General features: G+C 42.1%; 2 protein-coding genes across 2 annotated transcripts; both read right to left on the reverse strand.

The window, feature by feature from the left end:
• Window positions 1-2442: 2442 nt before the first annotated feature.
• Window positions 2443-4580, reverse strand: LOC143852260 (UPF0481 protein At3g47200-like). The gene has a single exon (XM_077361665.1). The coding sequence runs from the start codon at window positions 4402-4404 to the stop codon at window positions 3091-3093; it is 1314 nt and encodes a 437-aa protein (XP_077217780.1). The 5' UTR covers window positions 4405-4580; the 3' UTR covers window positions 2443-3090.
• Window positions 4581-6919: 2339 nt separating this feature from the next.
• Window positions 6920-19383, reverse strand: LOC143852259 (UPF0481 protein At3g47200-like). Its single transcript, XM_077361664.1, has 2 exons — window positions 18177-19383; window positions 6920-7541 (listed from the first exon to the last, which is right to left on the reverse strand). Exons 1-2 carry the CDS (start codon window positions 19227-19229, stop codon window positions 7104-7106), a joined length of 1491 nt encoding a protein of 496 aa, XP_077217779.1. The 5' UTR covers window positions 19230-19383; the 3' UTR covers window positions 6920-7103.
• Window positions 19384-21240: the final 1857 nt, after the last annotated feature.

Raw genomic sequence — 21240 nt, forward strand, 5'->3', positions numbered from 1 at the left:
CCTTTTCTCTCGCTCTTTCTCTCTCTGCAGACGGAAATTTATCTCTTCTCTTTTTTTTTTCTTTCCCTAAAAAAAAAAGAGAAAACCGATATTTATAAAAACAAATGGATGTTGATATTGGCACCCACAGATATGATGAGCGCACGGTTGCGCGAAAAAATGATAGGCGCACGATCGAATCGTGTCCTATTCAAAAGCAGCTTGGCACCGTTCCAGGATAATTCACCCCCCCTTTCTGCGAACTTGACCTACGACATTGCTCGACTCGTTTGCTAGGCAAACGCGCTCGGAATTCGACGAAATTTTGCAGGAAGCTTGGTGAGACCCTAAGCTAGTCTAGGGTGAAGTTTGAGGTTCTATCTCGTTTATTTGATGAGGCTTTGCTCAAACAAGAAGGGATTAGGGCACGGTCAAAATGGGGTGTCTACAGTGAGATACCTCTACATTATCACCCCCTATTTTAAAACCCTTAAACATCTCTAGGCTACTACCTTTAGCCAGCAATCTACTAAGAATTTCCGCCATAATTACAAACAAGAAAGGGGATAACGGATCCCCTTGCCTAAGACCCCGGGAGGATTTGAAAAAACCTTTGGGAGACCCATTGATCAGAACCGAGAACTACGCTGAGGATAAGCACACCCTAATCCATTGGCGCCATCTTGCCCCAAACCCCATTCTATCGAGTAACATATCTAAACGCTCCCACTACACCCTATCATATGCTTTTTCCATGTCCAATTTACACAAGATCCCTTTCAACCCAAGCCTGCGATAATAATCAATAGCCTCATTCGCAATGAGGGAACAATCCAAAAGTTGTCTTTTGGCCACAAAGGCACATTGACTATCAGAGATAATCACAAGGAGCACTCTTTTAAGGCGCTCCGCTAACACCTTAGCTAAGATCTTATACAAACATCCCACAAGACTAATAGGTCAAAAATTAGAAACCTTGGAAGCCCCCACAACCTTTGGAACTAGAGTAATAAAAGTAGTACCAGTACCCTTGTCCAACACCATGCCCTGATGGAATTCCCTAAAGAAACCTACTATATCTTCCTTCACATATGGCCAACATGCTTGGAAGATTAATGCCAAACAAAAACCATCCGGCCCAGGAGCTTTATCTCTACCCAAGGAGAAAACCCCTCTCTCAATTTCCTCCTCCTCAAAAGGCTTCTCCAAAACTCTACATTGATCCTCGTCTAGGCGCTTAAAATCCAACTCCTCCGGAGTCGGTCTTAAAGAACAATCAGATGAGTACAATTTCTTATAAAATTCCAAGATCACCCCAGTGATCTCATCCTTATCTGTGATCTTTTCACCCTCAGCCTCCAAGAACTCAGTCCTATTACCCCTCCTCCTAACACTAGCCATGGCATGAAAATATGCCGTGTTCTTATCCCCCTCCTTTAGCCATTTGACTCTCGACTTTTGTCTCCAGGATATTTCCTCATGCAGTAATATACCATTGTGCTCTTCCTTAATTCTACCCAACTCCTCTCTCAAGATGATGTTCCCATTCCCCTCACCCTCAAGAACATTTATTTCCCCTATCCTATTCTCCAACCATCTCTTACGATTTTGATCTAAGGTTCTTTTCTCTTTTACCCATTCCCTCAACTTTCTCTTCACAAATCTGAGCTTACGACCTATTACCACATCTGAAGGCCCCTTCGATTTAAGAAAACTTCACCATTCCCCCAACCATTCCTCCATATTAGGAGCTTGCAACCATGCAATCTCAAATCTAAACGGAGGAGGACCCCAAGATTCAAGCCTGGATCTAAAAGAATAAGGCAATGATCGGACACCGAGTGAATCAAGGATCTTTGATACATATCAGGAACCAGATTCAACCAACCGGGACATTTAATAAGGGGTTGTTTGAGTGAAGGATATATTTTCATGGATAAGACCCTATCTTAGTTTGCCTTGTATTCCATTTTTGGTTAATCGCGGATAAGTTCTATCTCATATCATTTCAATCCCTGAAAACAGGCAATTTTCAGAAAATAAAACAAGGTAAGCTCAATTCCACTTTGATTGGAATTACAATTGTCCTTGTTTTTTAAGTTCTTTTCTGGGGTTAATCTTACCATCAATATTAGTAGGAAAGAGAGACAATGGATAACTTATACCTTGGAGATCTTATGCAGGATAGATTGTGCTGAAATCAAACAGCCATGAATACTTTGCCTCAGTGCTAATTTCATTAGTGCAGCTCTAATAATTTCCACAAACTTGCCATCCAAAATAAATAAAAATAATAATGATAATTTCCATATACTTTGCTAATTGATAAACCTACCATGAGTACTTTGCCTCCTGTCAAGTTTCAATGTTACTACAACTGGCTAGCCATAGGTTGTTCGAACCACAACAATTCTGACACGAACCTGTGCCCATCTATTGTAAACTTCTAGACTAGATAAAGGCTTACAAATCAATTCATTTCTTGAAACATGATAATTACACAAAGAGCAATCACATGAGAATTCTATTCTTAATTAGCTAAACGATCAACTGACTCAAATGAAATTAGAACTAAGTAGGGCGGGCATGTAGAATTTTAAGAACAAAAACACAATACAATAGAAGAAGAATAGAAGAGGCCTTTCTTCTAACTAACTTTTCATATCTTCATTCCATTCAAAATAACCACAACAGTCCTTTAAATAGGCTATTTCCATACGTCCAACAACCATAAGAAAATCACACGTTTCTCTTTAGCAATACTAACTTCACATTACATAAGCTCTAACTTCCTATAAAATAGTATTCGACTTTCACAAGGAAACTAAGAATACTAAGAATACTCTAAAGCCCAAACAGTGGTTAAAGCAAAACAACTAAACAGATAAGAATAAACTAAAAATCTTCCGCACATCCAACACTTCCATACAAATTCTGAAAAACTAAACTTGGGTAGGCCCTCTAGTTTGAATTACGTTTCCTAACAGGGCATACGAGAAGACGGAGAAGAAGGTCTGTGTGATGGTGAGAGTGACAATAACAATGGCTGCCATCAGAGACATCATGATACATGGATTGCTGAAATAAAAGTGAGAGCGAGAATAATAGTGGCTAAACCAGAATCGGAAAACAATATTGGCACACGTTGCACAAACAACAGCACACGCTGCACAAACAACAGCACACCACCCTCCAAACGTGCTTTCTTTCGTAATATTTGTTCACATCCTTGAACAAGGAGAGGTAATAATTTTCGAAATCGACCCTCTTCCTCACCTGGTTGAAAACAAGGGCCACCTCTTCATCATTAGCCAACGTATGTTCAATGATCTTCTTCCGTTTCAGTATGGCGACATCGTTTGGCGTATTGATGAGACAATCCATCAAGAAAGTGTAGCTTGTGAAGTGAGCTCCAGAGATCCTAAAACACAGCTCCCAGGCAATCAAGTTTCGAAAGAGATAATTGGTAGATTCATAGATTAAGAGGTGTGGGATTTCCATTGCCCCTTTGCTGAAATTTACATCCAAGAAACTACCCCTCTTCATCTTCTTCTGCTTGAATTTCATTCTCGCATTTTTGAGCTCCGTTGCAGTGGGGATCGACATAAGTGGTGTCGGTAGTCCTTTGTTTGATGATTCCGGGGACCTGTTAGTGGGCATACAGCAAAAGCAGGAGCAGATTTTGTGTGATTTCTTAGATGGCAAAAGACTAGAGTGAAACAGGTGGAGGAGATGATAAACTTTTTTAGGGTCATGATGAATTTCATTGTTTCTTGACAAGAGATGATCGAAGAAATCGAGGGCGATCTGAGAGAGAGAAGAAGGGTTGCTCGACTTATCGACAAGTTCGAATAAAGACTGTAAAACAAAGAAAGGGATTTGGTTCTCTAGGAGGAGCATGTCATGGGTTACAAGGGGAAGCATCCATTTTTTATCATATATGGGATCTGCTTCAAACCCTCCTTTCTTCTTTTCCTTCACAGCCTCTTTGTACTTGAGGAAAAGCTGGACGATGAAACAACCATCGACCACCATCATTTTAATGAACTCATTGCTCTCAAGATGGTCCATGCTTTCGGAGTAGCAGCTTCGCGCTTGCATCTCTATTTTCTTTATCTCTGCTAAGTAATTCTCTAAGCTGAGATCTCTGTTTCGAGAGAGGATTACATTAAGATAGCGCCATTTGTGCTCTTCCATATCTTTCAGGCATCGCTTTCCTTTGTGAAAGGGGCCGATGGAGATGATTTTGGGTTCGTAGGTGTTCTCATCAGTCTCGTAAATGTGCTTCGGGACTCTGTAGATGCTGTGTTGATCTTTATTCCCCGGCTTGCTACTACTGGCTTCAAGTTTCTGTCTCATGGCAGTAACCCATGCATCATCAGCATCTACTGTTGAATGTTCTCTCTGGTTATCTTTGTTTGCCATCGTCCGTTTCTCCTCTTCTCTTACCCTCTTCTTCTTCTTCTCCCTATATATGGAAAATGAAAATCATCACACTACTCTATTGACTAAGCGTGTGTATTGCTAGTACCACATGCATCTCCATCATTCCTTTTATTTTTTGATAGGTAAGCTGGGATAAGGCAGGGCTCCTACCAGTGTATTAATATAAAAAAAAAAAATATTACAATCAAGAGCACAAAGGAACACTCATCTCACCCGCCCTACCCCTATCTCAGCACTTGAGAAACTAAATTTATTGTTAAAAATAAATTAATGGTTGCCAAACATGGCCTAAATGATTTTAATTTTTATCTTGACTTAGGTCAGAACCATGACCTCGTGGTGGCCCAGATCCAAGACGTAACGTGAGCAAATGCCTAGCACACGAAGTTAGGTCAATTCAGCTCTTAAACATTATTTGATGATGATGGCGAAACGAGTTTTAGGATGGAATGAAACGAGTCAACCTTCCTTCTCATCTTAATCTTTTGGAAAAATTGCCAATGTGGGACATCAAAATACGACAATTGCCAATGGGGGGACACACTTTTAAAAAATTGTTAGAGGGACGAAATGGGGTTATCAAGTCTCTAAAAGGGTTTATCAACACTCTAAATGGGGTTATCAAACTCTCAAAAGGGGTTATCAACCATCTTTAACAATTTTTCAAAAGTGTGTTCCCCCGTTGGCAATTCTCATATTTTGATGTCCCCCATTGGCAATTTTTCCTAATCTTTTCTTGAAGTCGTTTTCTCCTCGTAAATGCCTAGAACTAACCACTGTACGTCTTTTCTAGATCCTCATTTAGTATCCTGTTATCACTCACCCTCTTTATTATTATTTCGATTTCTTGCTTTCCTAAACTCTGCATTGCATTAACTTCCATAGCGGATTCGGGGATTGAAGATGAGAGCAAATCTGGGACAAATGCCTTCCTCGTCAACCCAACATCTAGCAAGAAAAGCCTGCCAAATATAGACATTCACGAATCTGGCAACATCATTAAAATCCCCAAAAACAGTGAGCTGCATGTCCCAAACCCAGCCCATTTACTCCAAAGAAGACCCACCAAGACCCCCTGGTTTATCTTGGAGTGCCCGCCTCTCTCAGAAGCCAGAAAATCAAATCCCCACCCAGCTGGATTACATAGAACCCAAGACCACAGCCTTCTTGGGGAGGAGGTACCCCCCTTGATATTTGATCCAAGGTAGCTCACTTTTTGAGAAGTTGTTGTTGGATCAAATATCAAGGGTGGTACCTCCACCGTACCAAGGGCTTATAGTTGTAAGGCGTTACACCTTATAATTTCTCGGATAAAAGTACCACCCTTACGTTTGATCCAACAGCAGCCTCTTAAAAGGGGAACAAAATTTAGCTGCACAACGCCCTAAAATAAAGAGGAAACAGGGGGTGTGGAAATATAAAAAATGGGGTGTGAAAATATCAGACCATGGATTTGATATTGCCACACCCTCTGCTTTTAGTGTATTTAATGGGTTGAGCAGGGACCTCCTGCGCAACGTTGCGTAGCCAAGTTTTTTTCCTTAAAAAGTGTGCTGACACTGGATCCATCAAAGGCAGTACGGCCTTTTGAGAGTCATCACTGACTCTCTCCATTGTGCCGGAGGGGACGGGCCGGCGCAACATCGTGTGGATACAAAACGACGCGGCGCGGATGCGGAACCAGCATAAACGAATCCCAGTGGAACTAGGAGTCGTGATTTGTTATCAGTTTGAGTGTTCTTATTAAATTAGGATTCTGATAGGATTTGTTTGAATGGTAGCTACAGTGAGGTAGAGAATAAAAGTCATGTGGCTGTTTCGATGGTTCTAGGATAGGTTGAGTCCTAGCAAGATTGGATGATAAAAAGGTGTATGTAATTAGTTATAGAGTTTGAGTAAAAATGGATGTCTCTTTGAGTTTTTCTATGGTGGCCGACCATCAAACAACAAGGGCAGAGGGAGAAAAAACCCTCCCCTTGATTTTTTATCCAGGTCAAACTCCCTTTTTTGACTTTTACCTTATTAAAAATCAAGGTGGTTGATTTTTTTCTCTCTCCGCCCTTTGTATGTAAAGGGCGGCCACCATATAATTTCTCTCTTTTGTTTATATAAATAGAAATGGGATGCAAAAACATGTTACAGAAAGCATAAAAGAGAAAAGCGTGAGTACAGTTCTTGATATTTGAAGTAAGATATTAAAAGTCTCTCTCTCTCTCTCTCTCCTCCTTTGTGTGATTTGTGGGTGTTTTTTTTTTGCTTCTTGCCGTGATCTGTTTATTAAACAAGGGTAAACAAGGGTATCAAAGCTTTGTCTTTGATATCTTGTTTTTCTACACGGCCCGCATGGGACTTAGGCGCTCGTGCAATGTATAAAAACTCAGTAAAGAAACGAGAATCTGTTCTCTTTTTCTTCTACTTTTGTTTTACATACATCTAAACGGATCCTCGAGCCTACTTAATTTTGCAATGAAGATACCACCTCTTTACCATTACCTAGCTTACAAAAAACCCTTCAAACATTGCTAACCAGAATCATATCTCGCTGTACTCACTTGCATTACATATGACTCCACCTAATCTAACGGTACCAAATCAAGAAACAAACATAGGTAACATAGAAAGTAAATAAGTGGAGGTAAAATAGGAAGATAAGCCAATGTTGCGAACTTCAGTATCTTCTAAGAGTGAGGAATATAGTAAGCAAAAACAGAATAAAAGGTTTGTGTGATGCTGACCACAATGAGAACAGTGGCACCTAGAAGAGAAACAACTGCCCATGGATGCCGGAGATACTCATGCATCAAACTGGCCCTCCAAGCATGCCACCTTCGATCAAATAACAAATTCACCTCGGCCGACACATCGGAAAGATAGCAGTTGTCCACGTCTAAAGCGATCTCTCTACAAAGCCCATTGAAGAGGCGTGCCACATCTTCCTCGCTACCTAGCCAGTGATTAATGATCCCTAGTTGCCGCAAGTAACCAACATCCTTTGGGCAATTTATTAGTCCATCCATGAAGCTGATGTAAGAGGTGACATGGTTAGTGCAATAAGGGTAGCACTGTTCGAAGGCCATCAGATTGAGGAAGATGGATTTGGTGGAGTCGTGGATTACCTGCAAGGATGTGTTGTAGGTAGTAAGGATGTTTGTTTTATTCCATCTTCAATTAGTTGCATTCAATGCTTTTCTCAACAACTAACAAATAGATAAAGTTTAATCTTATTAAATAAGCAGCAACAAGTAGATAACTTTATAAGAATATGTGAGATATCACCGTTGGATTGGGCTGAGATTCACCGTTGGAACATCTTGGTGTTACTTAATCATTTATACTTCAACACTCCCTCTCACATGTGGGCCCTTTTTTTATGGGTTGGCCGCAGGGGCGGAGCTACATGTAAGCATAAGGGGGTAGCTGCCCCTGTTGAGTTGGGCCAAACTCTTTAATAGGCCCAACTCAATTGGGCCCTGAAGAGTTTCAAGGGACTAAGAATGAAGAAGACTCTCTCTCTCTCTTTATTATTTCACGTGTATGTATACATTGTCTGCATGTATATTTATATGCAGTTTAGATATTACACAATCTTCAATCAAAGATTACAGAGATTACACAATATACAATAAAAGGGAATGTACCAAGACAAAAACAGTAAGTTGCAAGTCAATGGGAATTGATTGCAGCCATGTCTTGAGAAATCAATGGTAATTGAATGAAAGGATTAGGCATGTCTCCAAATGTAGTAATAATGGTCAGCAGTTGTCTGGAAGTTCTGTAAATAGATTGTAACGGCTGTTGGGCAATCAATGATGGTAGAATGGAAAGATTATTCATGTGTGCAAGATTGTATGCTATGATGAGGCATCACTTTCCATTCTATTTTGACCATGTGTTAAGCTTGGTCTTGCCATGTGGTGGTTGCCATGTGGTGGATGGAGGTTTCTCCACCCTTTCCATCAGTTGGGCTTTCTTCTACACTCCCCCTCAAACTGGGCCGTGGAGATGGCCATAGGCCTAGTTTGACACGTAAAGCTTCAAATCTATTCCGAGTGAGCGGTTTGGTCAGCGTATCAGCAACTTGACGATCCGAAGCCACAAATTTGGTGATAAGAGATCCAAGAGCAACTTTCTCTCGCACAAAGTGATAGTCAATTTCAATATGCTTTGTGCGAGCATGAAATACAGGATTAATTGTGAGGTGGAGAGCTGAGATATTATCACAAAACAGGATGGGCGGTCGAGAGAGGTAAAGCCCAATGTCACGTAATATGAATGATAACCACGTCAGTTCGGCAATGGTAGATGCTAAGGCCCGGTATTCCGCTTCGGCACTGGAGCGAGCCACGGTGCATTGTTTCTTTGCACTCCAAGAAATACAATTAGCACACAAAAAGGTGCAATAACCGGTGGTAGAACGCCGTGTAAGAGTGCAGCCTCCCCAATCTGCATCCGAGTAGGCATAAAGGTCAAGAGTACTATGAGAAAGAATCTGAAGTCCAAAGTCGCACGTGCCACTGACATATCGAAGAATTCTCTTGACCAACTGGAAGTGATGTACGGAGGGATTGTGCATATATTGGCAAACATAGTTCACGCTAAAGCAAATGTTCGGCCGAGTGAATGTGAGATATTGGAGGCCACCAACAATGCTTCGATAGAATTGAGGATCAGAGAAGGGGATGGTGCTACCCGCATGTTCCCGAGGTTTGGCCACCATTGGGGTAGATATAGGTTTACAACCTTTCATTTGGGCTCGATCCAAAAGCTCAGTGGCATACTTCAATTGGTTAATAAATAATCCACCAGAGAAGCGATGAACTTCGATGCCTAAGAAGTAGTGAAGGTAACCCAGGTCCTTCATGGCAAATTCACGACTTAACACAGAAATCATATAATGTAAAAAGTCAGAGGAGTCGCCAGTGAGAATAATGTCGTCGACATACAAGAGAAGTAGCATCGTACCACGAGAACCATGGTAAGTAAATAAAGAGGAGTCTGCGGTACTGCAACGAAAGCCAGAGGCGAGGAGAAAGTTGCTGAACCGATCAAACCAGGCTCGCGGTGCTTGTCGAAGCCCATAGAGGGCCTGATTGAGTTTACATACATAATCGGGCTTTGTAACATCGTGGAACCCAGGTGGCTGATCCATGAACACAGGTTCAGAGAGGTGTCCATGTAAGAAGGCATTTGTGACATCCAATTGGCGGATATCCCAATGTCGGGTAAGAGCAATAGTGAGAACAATCCGAATAGTAGCAGGCTTAACAACAGGAGAGAATGTTTCAAGAAAATCAACACCGGGAATCTGAGTAAACCCTTTCGCGACTAAGCGTGCTTTTAAGCACTCAAAGGAGCCATCAGAGCGAAGCTTTGTCTTGTAGATCCATTTACAACCCACAACATTCATGGTGGGACAGCGAGGAACAAGGTCCCATGTGGAATTTGCATGGAGGGCAGCAATTTCTTCTTTCATGGCCGCATACCAACCCGGATGACGAAGAGACGTCTTTGTACTCCTTGGTTCAGATGGAATATCATGGGTAAGAAGGGCAAAAGAAGGAGAATGGTATTTGGGGTTAGGTTTGAAGATACCGGACTTAGATCGGGTGGTCATTGAGTGGGCAGTAGGATTAGGAGAACCAAGTGGGTCCATGTGGTGTAATGATGAGGTAGGCTCAGCAAACGATAGACCTGAGCCAAGAGGGTCTTCTAACGGTGTTGGATGAGAAGATGACCCTGAATCATGTAGGCTAGACAATGGTGGGGGGCCTGTTGGACTCATGGGCTCAACGGTGGGTTCAAATTGAGTTGGAGTTGAGTTGGGAGTACGTGGCTCATCTGAAGGAGTGGTTGGATACAATTGGGGGCAGGCCGATGATTGGACACTATCATTCCAACCCATAGTGCTAGGATTGGATGTCTCATTGGTCCCTGAAAACCATTCATGAAAGGTGGTTAATTCATTATCAGCATCACAAGAAGAGAAGAGAGAACCTGAGTGTTTAAAGGGAAAGGTGGTTTCATCAAAGACCACATGTTGAGATAGATACACACGCCCGGTGGGAGGGTAAAAGCATCGATAGCCCTTGTAGAATTCACTATATCCTAAAAAGATGCATGGTAGAGATCTTGGATCAAACTTGTTTTTAGTATAGTCTCGTAAGTACGGAAAGCATCGGGAACCAAAAGCTCGTAGTGACCCATAGTCGGGTTTTCGCTTCATTAGCTTCTCGAAAGGGCTCACCATATTAAGAACTCGTGTTGGTTGTCTATTAATTAGCCACGTAGCAGTCCCAAATGCTTCCACCCAAAATCTCTTAGGGGTCCCACTGTGAAACAACATAGTTAACCCCAATTCTGTAATATTTCTATGTTTGCGCTCGGCCATTCCGTTTTGCTCAGGTGTTCGTGGGGTAGAGATTTGGTGTTTAATATCATTATCTTCCAAGTAATGAAGGAAACTAGCGTTGGAAAATTCACCACCACCATCGCATTGAAAGGTCTTTATATTATTGTCAAACGGATTCCTTAAAAGCTTGTGAAATTTCACAAAGCAAATGAAGAAGTCTGATTTTTTTCTCAATGGAAAATACCAGGTATAGCGGGTGCATTCATCCACAAAAATGACATAATACTTGAATTTTTGAAAAGATAAGACAGGAGATGGCCCCCACAAATCACAATGGATTTTAGAAAGTGGTTCATTACAATGTTCAGTAACTGAAAGAAATAGTAACCGACAAGACTTAGCCAACTGGCAATGATCACAAATATGGCTAATGACCTTATTATTTTTACTAATAATAGACTTATTTTTCTTGAGAAACTCCACCACACGCTCACTTGGATGCCCAAGCCGTTGATGCCACACTTCGTCATTGACTGCTCGAAATCTATTGGAGAAGAAGGCTTTATTGTGCTTTGGTTCCAAGACGTATAGCCCTCCAGATCTACTTCCCGAGGCAATCACCCTCTGAGATTTCCTGTGCTTTATAACAAAACCATCGGAAGAAAATTCAAAAACACAAGGAAATTGTGAGGTTAGTTGGCTCACTGATATTAAATCCTTTTTAATTTCAGGCACAACTAAGACATCATGCAACTCAATCTCCTTTTTGGCATTCGTTTGCAAGGAAGTCTTTCCAATGTGAGTGATGTTCAAAATATCACCATTGCCAACCATTATTTTATCAGAACCAAGATAAGGTCTAAAGTGATCAAGCTTACCAGTGTCAGCTGTCATATGCTGAGATGCACCCCTATCTGGAAACCAGGAATGATCTTGAGCATTAGATAAAGACATGGCAGCAAGGGCTTGTGTCATATCTTCGGGCTGATAAGTCTGATTGAATCGGGATAACAACGGATGGCTGTATGATTATTTTTGTTGCAAATTTGACAAACCACGGGAGCTTCTTTCTCCTTTTGAGGTGCTTGATCATGGAGATTGTTCAGGGTGGGGTTACGCCTTGGAGGGTTGTTTCCATGTTGCGGCTTGTAGTTAGCCGGAGAGAATCCACGCCCTTTGGAGTTGAAATTGTGTTGTCCACCTCTACCACGCCGATTATTTTTGTGTCCATTGTATCCTTGAGTACGTTGGACTGTAAAGGCCCCATGCTGATTTGCACCATAATGGGATTTCTCTGAGTAGAGGCTTCTCATCATCTCATGGCTTTGGAGTAGAGGGACAAGTTCTTTGTATGAAGGGATAGGGGGTTTGAGCATAGTGGTCGTGAATGACTCATAACTCGAGCCCAGTCCTTTGAGAAGGCCAAAAACCTTTTGTCGATCGCCTAGTGGTTGTCCTATGGTAGCCAAATCATCGCAGATTTCCTTGAACCCACGAATGTATTCCGTCATTGTTTTCCCTTTCAAAGAGTGACATTGTAGGCAGTTAGTCAAGTACAGCTCTCTCTCTTGAGACTCTAGAGCAAACGAGTCGAGAAGAGTTCTCCATACCTCGATGGAGGTGTCAAGGCCCACTATTAGGGATTTAGGCCTAGAACTTCTTCAGATAAAGTTCCAGCAATCCAATCACGGAGTAGTCGATCGGATCGTCTCCATAAGCTGTATTCTGGATTTTCAACAAATTGTTTCTCCCCTGCAACTTCAACAGAGGAGATTGAAATCAATTTGTCGGGCATAGGATAGCTTCCATCAATGAAGCCATTCATTTCTTGGCTCTCGATTAGACCCATGATTTGGGTTTTCCAGAGAAGGAAGTTGTTTTGTGTAAGTCTAAGGGAAACAAAGTTTCCGATGTTTAGGGTGGAGGGATATGGGTACTTTGCAGCAGTAAGGAATGAGGATTGGGATGCCATTGAAGAGGATGAAGGAGAAATACAGAGACCGGAGAATGGCTCTGATACCATGAAGAGTTTCAAGGGACAAAGAATGAAGAAGACTCTCTCTCTCTTTATTATTTCACCGTGTCTGTATACATTGTCTGCATGTATATTTATATGCAGTTTAGACATTACACAAACTTCAATCAAAGATTACAGAGATTACACAATATACAATAAAAGGGAATGTATCAAGACAAAAACAGTAAGTTGCAAGTCAATGGGAATTGATTGCAGCCATGTCTTGAGAAATCAATGGTAATTGAATGAAAGGATTAGGCATGTCTCCAAATGTAGTAATAATGGTCAGCAGTTGTCTGGAAGTTTCTGTAAATAGATTGTAACGGCTGTTGGGCAATCAATGATGGTAGAATGGAAAGACTATTCATGTGTGCAAGATTGTATGCTATGATGAGGCATCACTTTCCATTCTATTTTGACCATGTGTTAAGCTTGGTCTTGCCATGTGGTGGATGGAGGTTTCTCCACCCTTTCCATCAGTTGGGCTTTCTTCTATAGGCCCAGCCTTGTGTATTATAACCTGCCCCACCTTATGTATAATGCCCCCCTTATGTATAACCTACTCCCCTTATATATAAATCCTGGCTCCGACACTGGTTGGAGATTTTAATATCATGGCTCCGCCACTGGTACACAAAGATTTTTAATATCAAGGAGTTGCTGTGTTATGAACCCAGGACTTTAGGCTTAAACAACCAATTACGCAAAAAGCTTTATAATATAATATTCTAATCTAACCCAATTACAAATTTAATCTGGCTGCTTAATCTAGCCAGGTTGCCTCATTTAAACCATTTCTCTAATCTACCACCAAGATGATCTAATAGTGAGGTCTCAAATATTCTAATAAACTTTAATCTTATTAACTAAGCAGCAACAAATAGATAGGGCAATGATAAATCGAACCCCATATATCTTAAATCAACCCCCATATAGTGACGCAAGAGGCGTGGAGCGGCAACGCAAGATGGAGATCAACACAAGAAGCGACTAAAATAATCTTATGGGGGTTTGGAAACCCATGCCACGGTTTGGAGAAAAACTTCAATATAACACGTGAAAGGAGCCAAGCTCCTTCACCACGTGAAAGAGCCAATGCTCTCTTTACAAGAGATGTCCCAAAAATAAACTTTATTCAATTCTATCTTTCTTTCCTCATGCCATTACAAAATATAGAGAGTCAAAAATCTAAGAATAGAAACCCTAAATACTTGCCTAACAATTATTCTCCATCTTCTATCTAAAGCAACAAAAATAAAAGCAAGAAATATGACAAAGATAATTCTAAAATAGTAATTCTGTAATAGACACTTAACATATCCTAAAACTGCCTATAACTTAGCCAAATCAAGTCTAAATAATGTATTCTTGGGCTCTTTAGATAGGTAATAAAAAAAACCTGTTGGAAAGTTGCCTTATTTCCCACCCACCGTAGGTGGCTTGGGTGGGAAGGCAAGAGGCCAAAATAGAAAGTTGGCTCTTTAGGTTTTTGCTAAAGCCTATGTGTAAAACAGAGGTCTCTCTAGGCAAGAGGTGTGTCAGCTGCCTCTTGGGGTAGAGAGAGTGAGGAGAGAGAAAAAGAGAAGGGAAGTGAGAGAGAGATAAAGGGAGAAAAAGAAGAATGGAGGGTTCTCCATTTGGGTTTTCTTCTTGGGGTATTCTCTTGGGGTTTTCTCTCGGTGTACGATCTTGGGATTGATAAGCAAGGAAAGGGTTGCGGGTTTGTGGGTTTGAGATTAATCCATTGTAATCCTTGTATTTTGTTTTTCTCATAGTGGAAGATCGTGTTTCTCGCCCGTGGAGTAGGCTTGGCCGAACCACGTAAAATCTAGGTGTTTATCTTGTGGCTTATTTGTGTTACTTTTATCTTTCCGTTTAATTTGTGTACGATCGGATTGTTTTGCCTAGGGGTGAGCATTATTCGGTTATAACCGAATAACCAAATCGAACCGATTTGGTCGGTTCGGTTCGGTTTCGGTTAGTTTTTTTGGAAATTCGGTTATTCGGTTATCTAAAAAAAAATTCGGTTAACCGAAATAATGGATGAAACCATTTTTTTCCAAAAAAAGTTGCTTTATGTGCACTCCGTGGGATGATCAAAACCGTCCATTTGATTGATCACAACTTAATTAGGCTGTGCTCAAAAAATCATTTTGATCGGATGATCCTAGCCCTTCGATCCAAGCCAAAATTTTACTTTTTTCCCTTTTTTCCTCTCACAATTCGGATAGCCGAATTTGTAACCGGTTCCGTTTCGGTTCCGTTTCTCATAAATTCGGTTTCGGTTTCGGTTCGAATTTTGGGAAACCGAAATAAATTCAGTTTTAACCGAATAACCACCCCTAGTTTTGCCCGGCGGATTTTCTCAACAACTGGTATCAAAGCTCAGGTGGAGTGATCGTCGAGGCCGGATAGAGTGATCGTGGGTGTTGTGGTTGGATCGCGGTTAGAGCAATTTTTTGGATAGAAAGATTGTACAAGAAAGATTCTTGTTCGAGGTGGAGCACTACACCGAGAAGTGCAAAGTAATATGAGATGGCGGTAAAATCAAGTTTTACTCAGTTCAACATCGACAGATTTGACGGAAATGGTAGTTTCACCTTATGGCAGATGAGGGTGAAGGACATCCTAGTTCAACATGGATTTGCTAAGGCGTTGAAGGGAAAGGATGGGAAACCGAAGAAGATGACGGATGCCGAGTGGGAAGACATAGAGTCGAAGGCGGTCAGCACAATTCAACTATGTCTAGCAGATAGCGTTATGTTTAACTTTATGAAAGAGGAAGATGCACCTAAATTATGGGAGAAGTTGGAAAAGCTTTATATGTCAAAAAGCTTAGCCAACCGGTTGTATCTGAAGCGGCAATTATACGGGCTGAAGATGCAGGAAGGCGGAGATCTTCTGCAACACATTACGGTGTTCAACGGGCTTGTGGATCAACTCCACAAGGTTGATGAAAAGTTGAAGGAAGAAGACAAGGCCATTTTGCTTCTTACTTCTCTTCCTGATTCGTATGACAACTTGGTGACAACTTTATTGTATGGTAAGGATACGATAAAGTTAGAAGAAGTCACAGCGTCACTCTTATCGAATGAGATGCGGAAGAAACCTATTCTTAGTGGAAATGAAGAGCAGGGGTTGGTTGTTCATGGCGGGAATAAAAGAGGAAGGTCGTCTGACAGGGGTCTGGTAAAGGCAGGTCAAGATCCAAGGTCGGCGGAAAGGGTGTGCAGTGTTACCGTTGCAGGAAATATTGCCACATTAAACGAGATTGTCCAAAGCGAGCTGACCAGGTGGACAATAGTGCTTCGAATACTGTGGTGGCGGTAACGGATGAACAGAGCGAAGGGGTTGGAGACATTCTCACAGTCTCCACAGGTTATCGTACTTCTCATAATGAGTGGATTTTAGATTTAGGATGCTCTGTTCATGTATGCTCCAGGAGGGAATATTTTGATGCGTTCCAAGAGACAAGGGCAGGTGTAGTGTCCTTGGGTGACGGGTCTAGTTGTGACGCCACAGGAGTTGGAACGGTGAAGATCAAGATGTTTGATAGAGTGGTTCTTACTTTAGGTTGTGTGGCTTATGTCCCAAAGATGCGAAGGAATCTAGTATCACTTGGCCGGTTGGACCCCAGAGGTTGCAGGATTTCAGCTGCAAGTGGAGCCATGAAAATCACACGCAGTTGTATGGTTCTGATGAAAGGAGAGAAGTGTGGCGGATTATATCGTCTGGTTGGGAACACTGTAACTAGTGTTCCCAAGATCTCGATGGTTAGTTGGAAACAGAGTGGTATAGTGTGCACGCGTAGGGTCTCTTTCGCAGTTGGTGCAGAGACAGGTTTTCAAGTTGCAGACGATGGTGAGAAGGTGACAGTACCTGCGTTGGGGAGGATGGATCGAGATCCCTCTCCAAGGTTGATTGGGTGAGTCAATGGGTTGGCAGCTACACATGTGCATTGGTCGTGTTGATTGAATTGGAACGAGTCAGAACCAAGATGATTTAAAGGTGTGTAGCTGGTACTTCGGAAGGCCAATGGTGGTTTACGGCGAAAGCGGACCGGTGGCGACAGCAACAGAAAATCTTCAGGTGGCTGGAAAATAAGCCAAGGTGGAGATTGTTGGAAAGTTGCCTTATTTCTCACCCACCGTAGGTGGCTTGGGTGGGAAGGCAAGAGGCCAAAATAGAAAGTTGGCTCTTTAGGTTTTTGCTGAAGCCTCTGTGTAAAACAGAGGTCTCTCTGGGCAAGAGGTGTGTCGACTGCCTCTTAGGGTAGAGAGAGTGAGGAGAGAGAAAAATAGAAGGGAAGTGAGAGAGAGAGAGAGAGAGAGAGAGAGAGAGAGGGGGGGGAGAAAAAGAAGAATAGAGGGTTTTCCTCTTGGGATTTTCTCTTGGGTTTCTCTCGGTGTACGGTCTTGGGTTTGATAAGCAAGGAAAGGGTTGCAGTTTTGTGGGTTTGAGATTAATCCATTGTAATCCTTGTATTTTGTTTTTCTCATAGTGGAAGATCGTGTTTTCGTAGAAGCATAGGGCTGGCAACGGGGCGGGGCAGGATGTTGCATTCCCCGTCCCCGTCCCCGCTTCGGGGATAGCGGGGAATCCCCGTCCCCATCCCGTGGGGAAAACCTAATCCCCATCCCAGCCTCACACAAAAATCCTCACCTCAAAAAAAATTTTAAACACCCAAAAAAAAGAAAAAGACAAGCCGTATTTGTGCACTTATCAAAATATGGTAGTGCCAATATCACTAGCATAAAAAAAATATTTACTGTTAACTTAAAAAACACTAAAACAATACTAAAATAAGAGGATATTGATAATGGCTTGCATAGTAAAACGGGGCGGGCCATCCCCGCCCCGTCCCCACTTCGGGGAATTTTTTAAGTCTCGTCCCTGCCGCATCCCCGCTCCAAGTCGGGGAATCCCCTCCCCGTTCGGGGCGGGGTGGATCCCCAGTTTCACGGGTGAAATTGCTAGCCCTACCCGTGGAGTAGGCTTGGCCGAACCACGTAAAATCTCGGTGTTTATCTTGTGGCTTGTTTGTGTTACTTCTATCTTTCCATTTAATTTGTGTACGATCGGATTGTTTTGCCCGGCGGATTTTTCAACAAAACTATACTAAAAACACCAAAATCAAGCTAAATAGACAAGTTTTGACGTCCCAAAAAAATAACACAAATAAAATGATGAAAATAGAAAATAAAAAATAAAAGATTTGATCAATGCCATGCGTACTGTTCTGCATCATATAGGGCAAGGGCAGTGGTGAGAAAGAGAGAGTGAGAGAGAGATGGGGTCGATTTAAGATATTAGCGGGTGGATTTATCACTGCCAAATAGATGAAGTTAAATAACTTGTAAAGATAAGCAATGACTTTAACATTACCAACGGAGGGATATGGAGAACTCCCTTGCGGAATTCGATGTCCATGAATTTATCTGATTCTCTCTTTTGAAATTTGATTCCACAGCTTCTCAGGCTTAAGACGCAGTGAACCATGAGTTGGGTCTGGTCTATCTTACCCGGACAATAAGCCAAAGAAGGAAGGAGACTCTGGCGAATGACATGGAGAAGATGAAGGCCCCCCTGTTCATCGTAATTTCGTGTAATTTGAGTATTATAGCATCCAGCGATAGCTGAATTGAAGAAATGGAGTGCGATTTGGGTTATGGAACTGGTTCTTTCTGATTCAGGTGTCGTGAGCTCGAATAATCGAACAAGAACGAAGAAAGGAAGTTGGTTCTCGAGCATCAGCATGTCGCGTTTGAGGCAGGATAAGACTTGGAGAGCGGTGAAGATGGGATCTTCCCACGACCTTTGCATCGATCTACGAAGGAGTTCGACGATGAAACTAGCATCTAGCACCATCATCTCGACGAATTCCCGAGAATCCATGTCTTGGATCGGCCCCGCATAGCATTGCCGAGCTTCTACTTCTAGCACAGACATGGCTTTCAGGTAGATTTTCACTGAGTGATTCTTGCGCTCAATGAGATTACGTAGAAACCTCCACTTATGATTTTCCATTTCCGCGAAACGAGACACATCTCTGTGGTAAGGGCCAATGGTGAGAATTTGGGGTGCGTACGCGTCTGGATCGATTTTTCTGAGATTTTCAGGGACTCTGAAGATGCAGTGATTTTGCCAACAAGGCCCCTGATTGACATGATCGAGTTTCTCTTCGATTTTAATCACCCATTCCTCTTCGATTTCGCTCACCCTATCTCTTGTCGTTTTTGTATCTGTGGGGCTCCTGCCTTGATGCTCCTCTTTCTCTTCTTCTCGATGGTTTTCCTTTTCCCTTTCTATCTCTTCTGATGGTTTTGGCGACATGGGCTTTCTTCTTCCTCTAATACTTCCCATTGCCGCTACTGCCCTAACGCACCTAAGGGGGCTTAACTTCTTCATACACAAGGTTCTTTTTTCAGGGACGACCATCTTGTACAAAAATCAATTTACTGGTGATGGGTTGAAGCTTTTTTGATGAAGGAGTGGTGGTGCCAAAAGCTTTATCTATGAGTCTCGTCACTTTCTTCTTTTTTTTCTCTCTCAGTAATGGGTGGCAGGGTTGCAACCTTTCTGACCAGGAAAAAAAAAAAACCATGCGTCGAATTAGGATAAAAAAACAATGGGTCTTGGGCCGGGTCGGGTTTCAGATTGAAAAACCCGGACAATTCTCCGATTGGATTTGGGTTAATGGTGAAAAACTCAAAAACCGGACCCAAGCTAGATATTTCCCTTTTTTTTAATTATTCTATTAGTACGTATCTGAATTCTTTGGGCATCTTTTAAAAAAGCAACCAAATCAAAGCATTTAATAAAAACGAAAGGATTACTTTCCTAATTAATAACAAAAATCACTATTTTGTATTCCAACTAGGGCTGCAACAGGGTCGGGTTGGGCCGGGTTTTTCAAAACCTGAGTCAGAGCAGAAAAACCTCAACCCAATGTCCGCCCTGCAGAGCTTGGCCCAGAACTTGCCCGCCCTGATTGGGCCGGGCCAGATTGGGTCACACCATGTACCCAGACTCTTCTTCATTGGATGATTATACCAGTTCAGTGTTTTGGCCGTTAAGTGGGGGATAAATATATTTGAAATCAACGGTTCAAATTTATCAGGAAAGGCTCTACAAATTAGAGACTTAGAATTATTGAATGAGATCAGATTTTTTATCATTGAACAAGTGGACCCCACAAAAGTGGATGTCCCTAGTAGTAGTATCTAATATCACAAAGCTTTTGATTTAGTTTATTAACCATGTGGGGCCCATTTGTTTTATCTTTTGTAAATATTAATATCTATTATCTGTTGATTTGATAGCCTAGACCTTGCCAAGATCTGAATGGTTCACTTGCCAGCAAAAAATAAACACAAGTGGGCCCACATTATTAATGAAACAGTTCAAATACTGACAAGGGCTATCAAATCAATCAAAGTCAGAACCACTATTAAGTAGAGGGTGTGCTGCATTATATTACCATAGATCGGACCAATTGTGACTGTAAAGTGTAAACAGGGTCGGATTGGGCAGGTCACGGTGAAGTGTAAATAGGGTCAAGTTAGCCGGAGGTATCAACCCTTAGCCCGACCTGACCCTGAGTCAGGGCCTAAAAAATGAATCCAAGCCCGCCCTTAGGGTTGAAAAATCCAGCTCTGACCTTGTTCGGGCTCAGGGCGGTCGGGGTGGGTCAGGGCTCAATGGGCCAAACTTGCATCCCTAATTCCAACAAGCAGAGGCGGATCCCCTGCCCCGCAAATATGCAGCTCGGGTCACGTTCAACCCAAAAAAAGGTCCGGTTGAGTTCGGGTTCGGGTTGACTTTTCCCAATCCGGGTTGAGTTTGGGGTGGAAAAAAGGGTTCTTCTGGTCGGGTCTGGTCGGACTGAACCTCGTTGGGTTGGAAATCGGGTTGGAAAAATGGGTTCTCGGGGTCTGGTTGACCTCAACCCGACCCAAGTTGCAGCCCTACCCGAAATCCGAAAATTTTCTCATTATTACTTTCCATGACGTTTTTTTACCACAAGTATTTAATACCACTTAATTTATTGCCCCCCTCGGCCCTTCGCTTGTACCCTTACTGTCTCAAATTAATGCCCCGGCCCCACCTCTTTATCAGTTAGTGGAAACACCAAAAAAAGGGCTAAGGAAAGAATCCGGTTGTAAAGTCTCAGTTTACCCCATTTTTACTGTTGACCAGAAATTTCTTTTATGTATGGCGGTAATTTACTCATTTTTTTACCATTCTGTTCAGACTTTAGGGTTTATAAAATCGGAATAGGAGATTGGATGTTATTTGAGAAATTATATGATGTGTGGCCAAGCCGTATTTTTTAAAATGTAAAGTACGGCCAACTCTAGATGATCCAAACCGTCCATTTGTTGGGCCACAAGGTAAATATGTTGTACCCTAAAAATCATTTCCATAGGATGATCCTAAACGTCCCATC

The sequence above is a fragment of the Tasmannia lanceolata genome, unplaced genomic scaffold, assembly GCF_043159265.1.
Source record: "Tasmannia lanceolata isolate RefF3 unplaced genomic scaffold, GAP_Taslan_0.1 ptg000019l, whole genome shotgun sequence".
NCBI classification, from domain to species: Eukaryota; Viridiplantae; Streptophyta; class Magnoliopsida; order Canellales; family Winteraceae; genus Tasmannia; species Tasmannia lanceolata.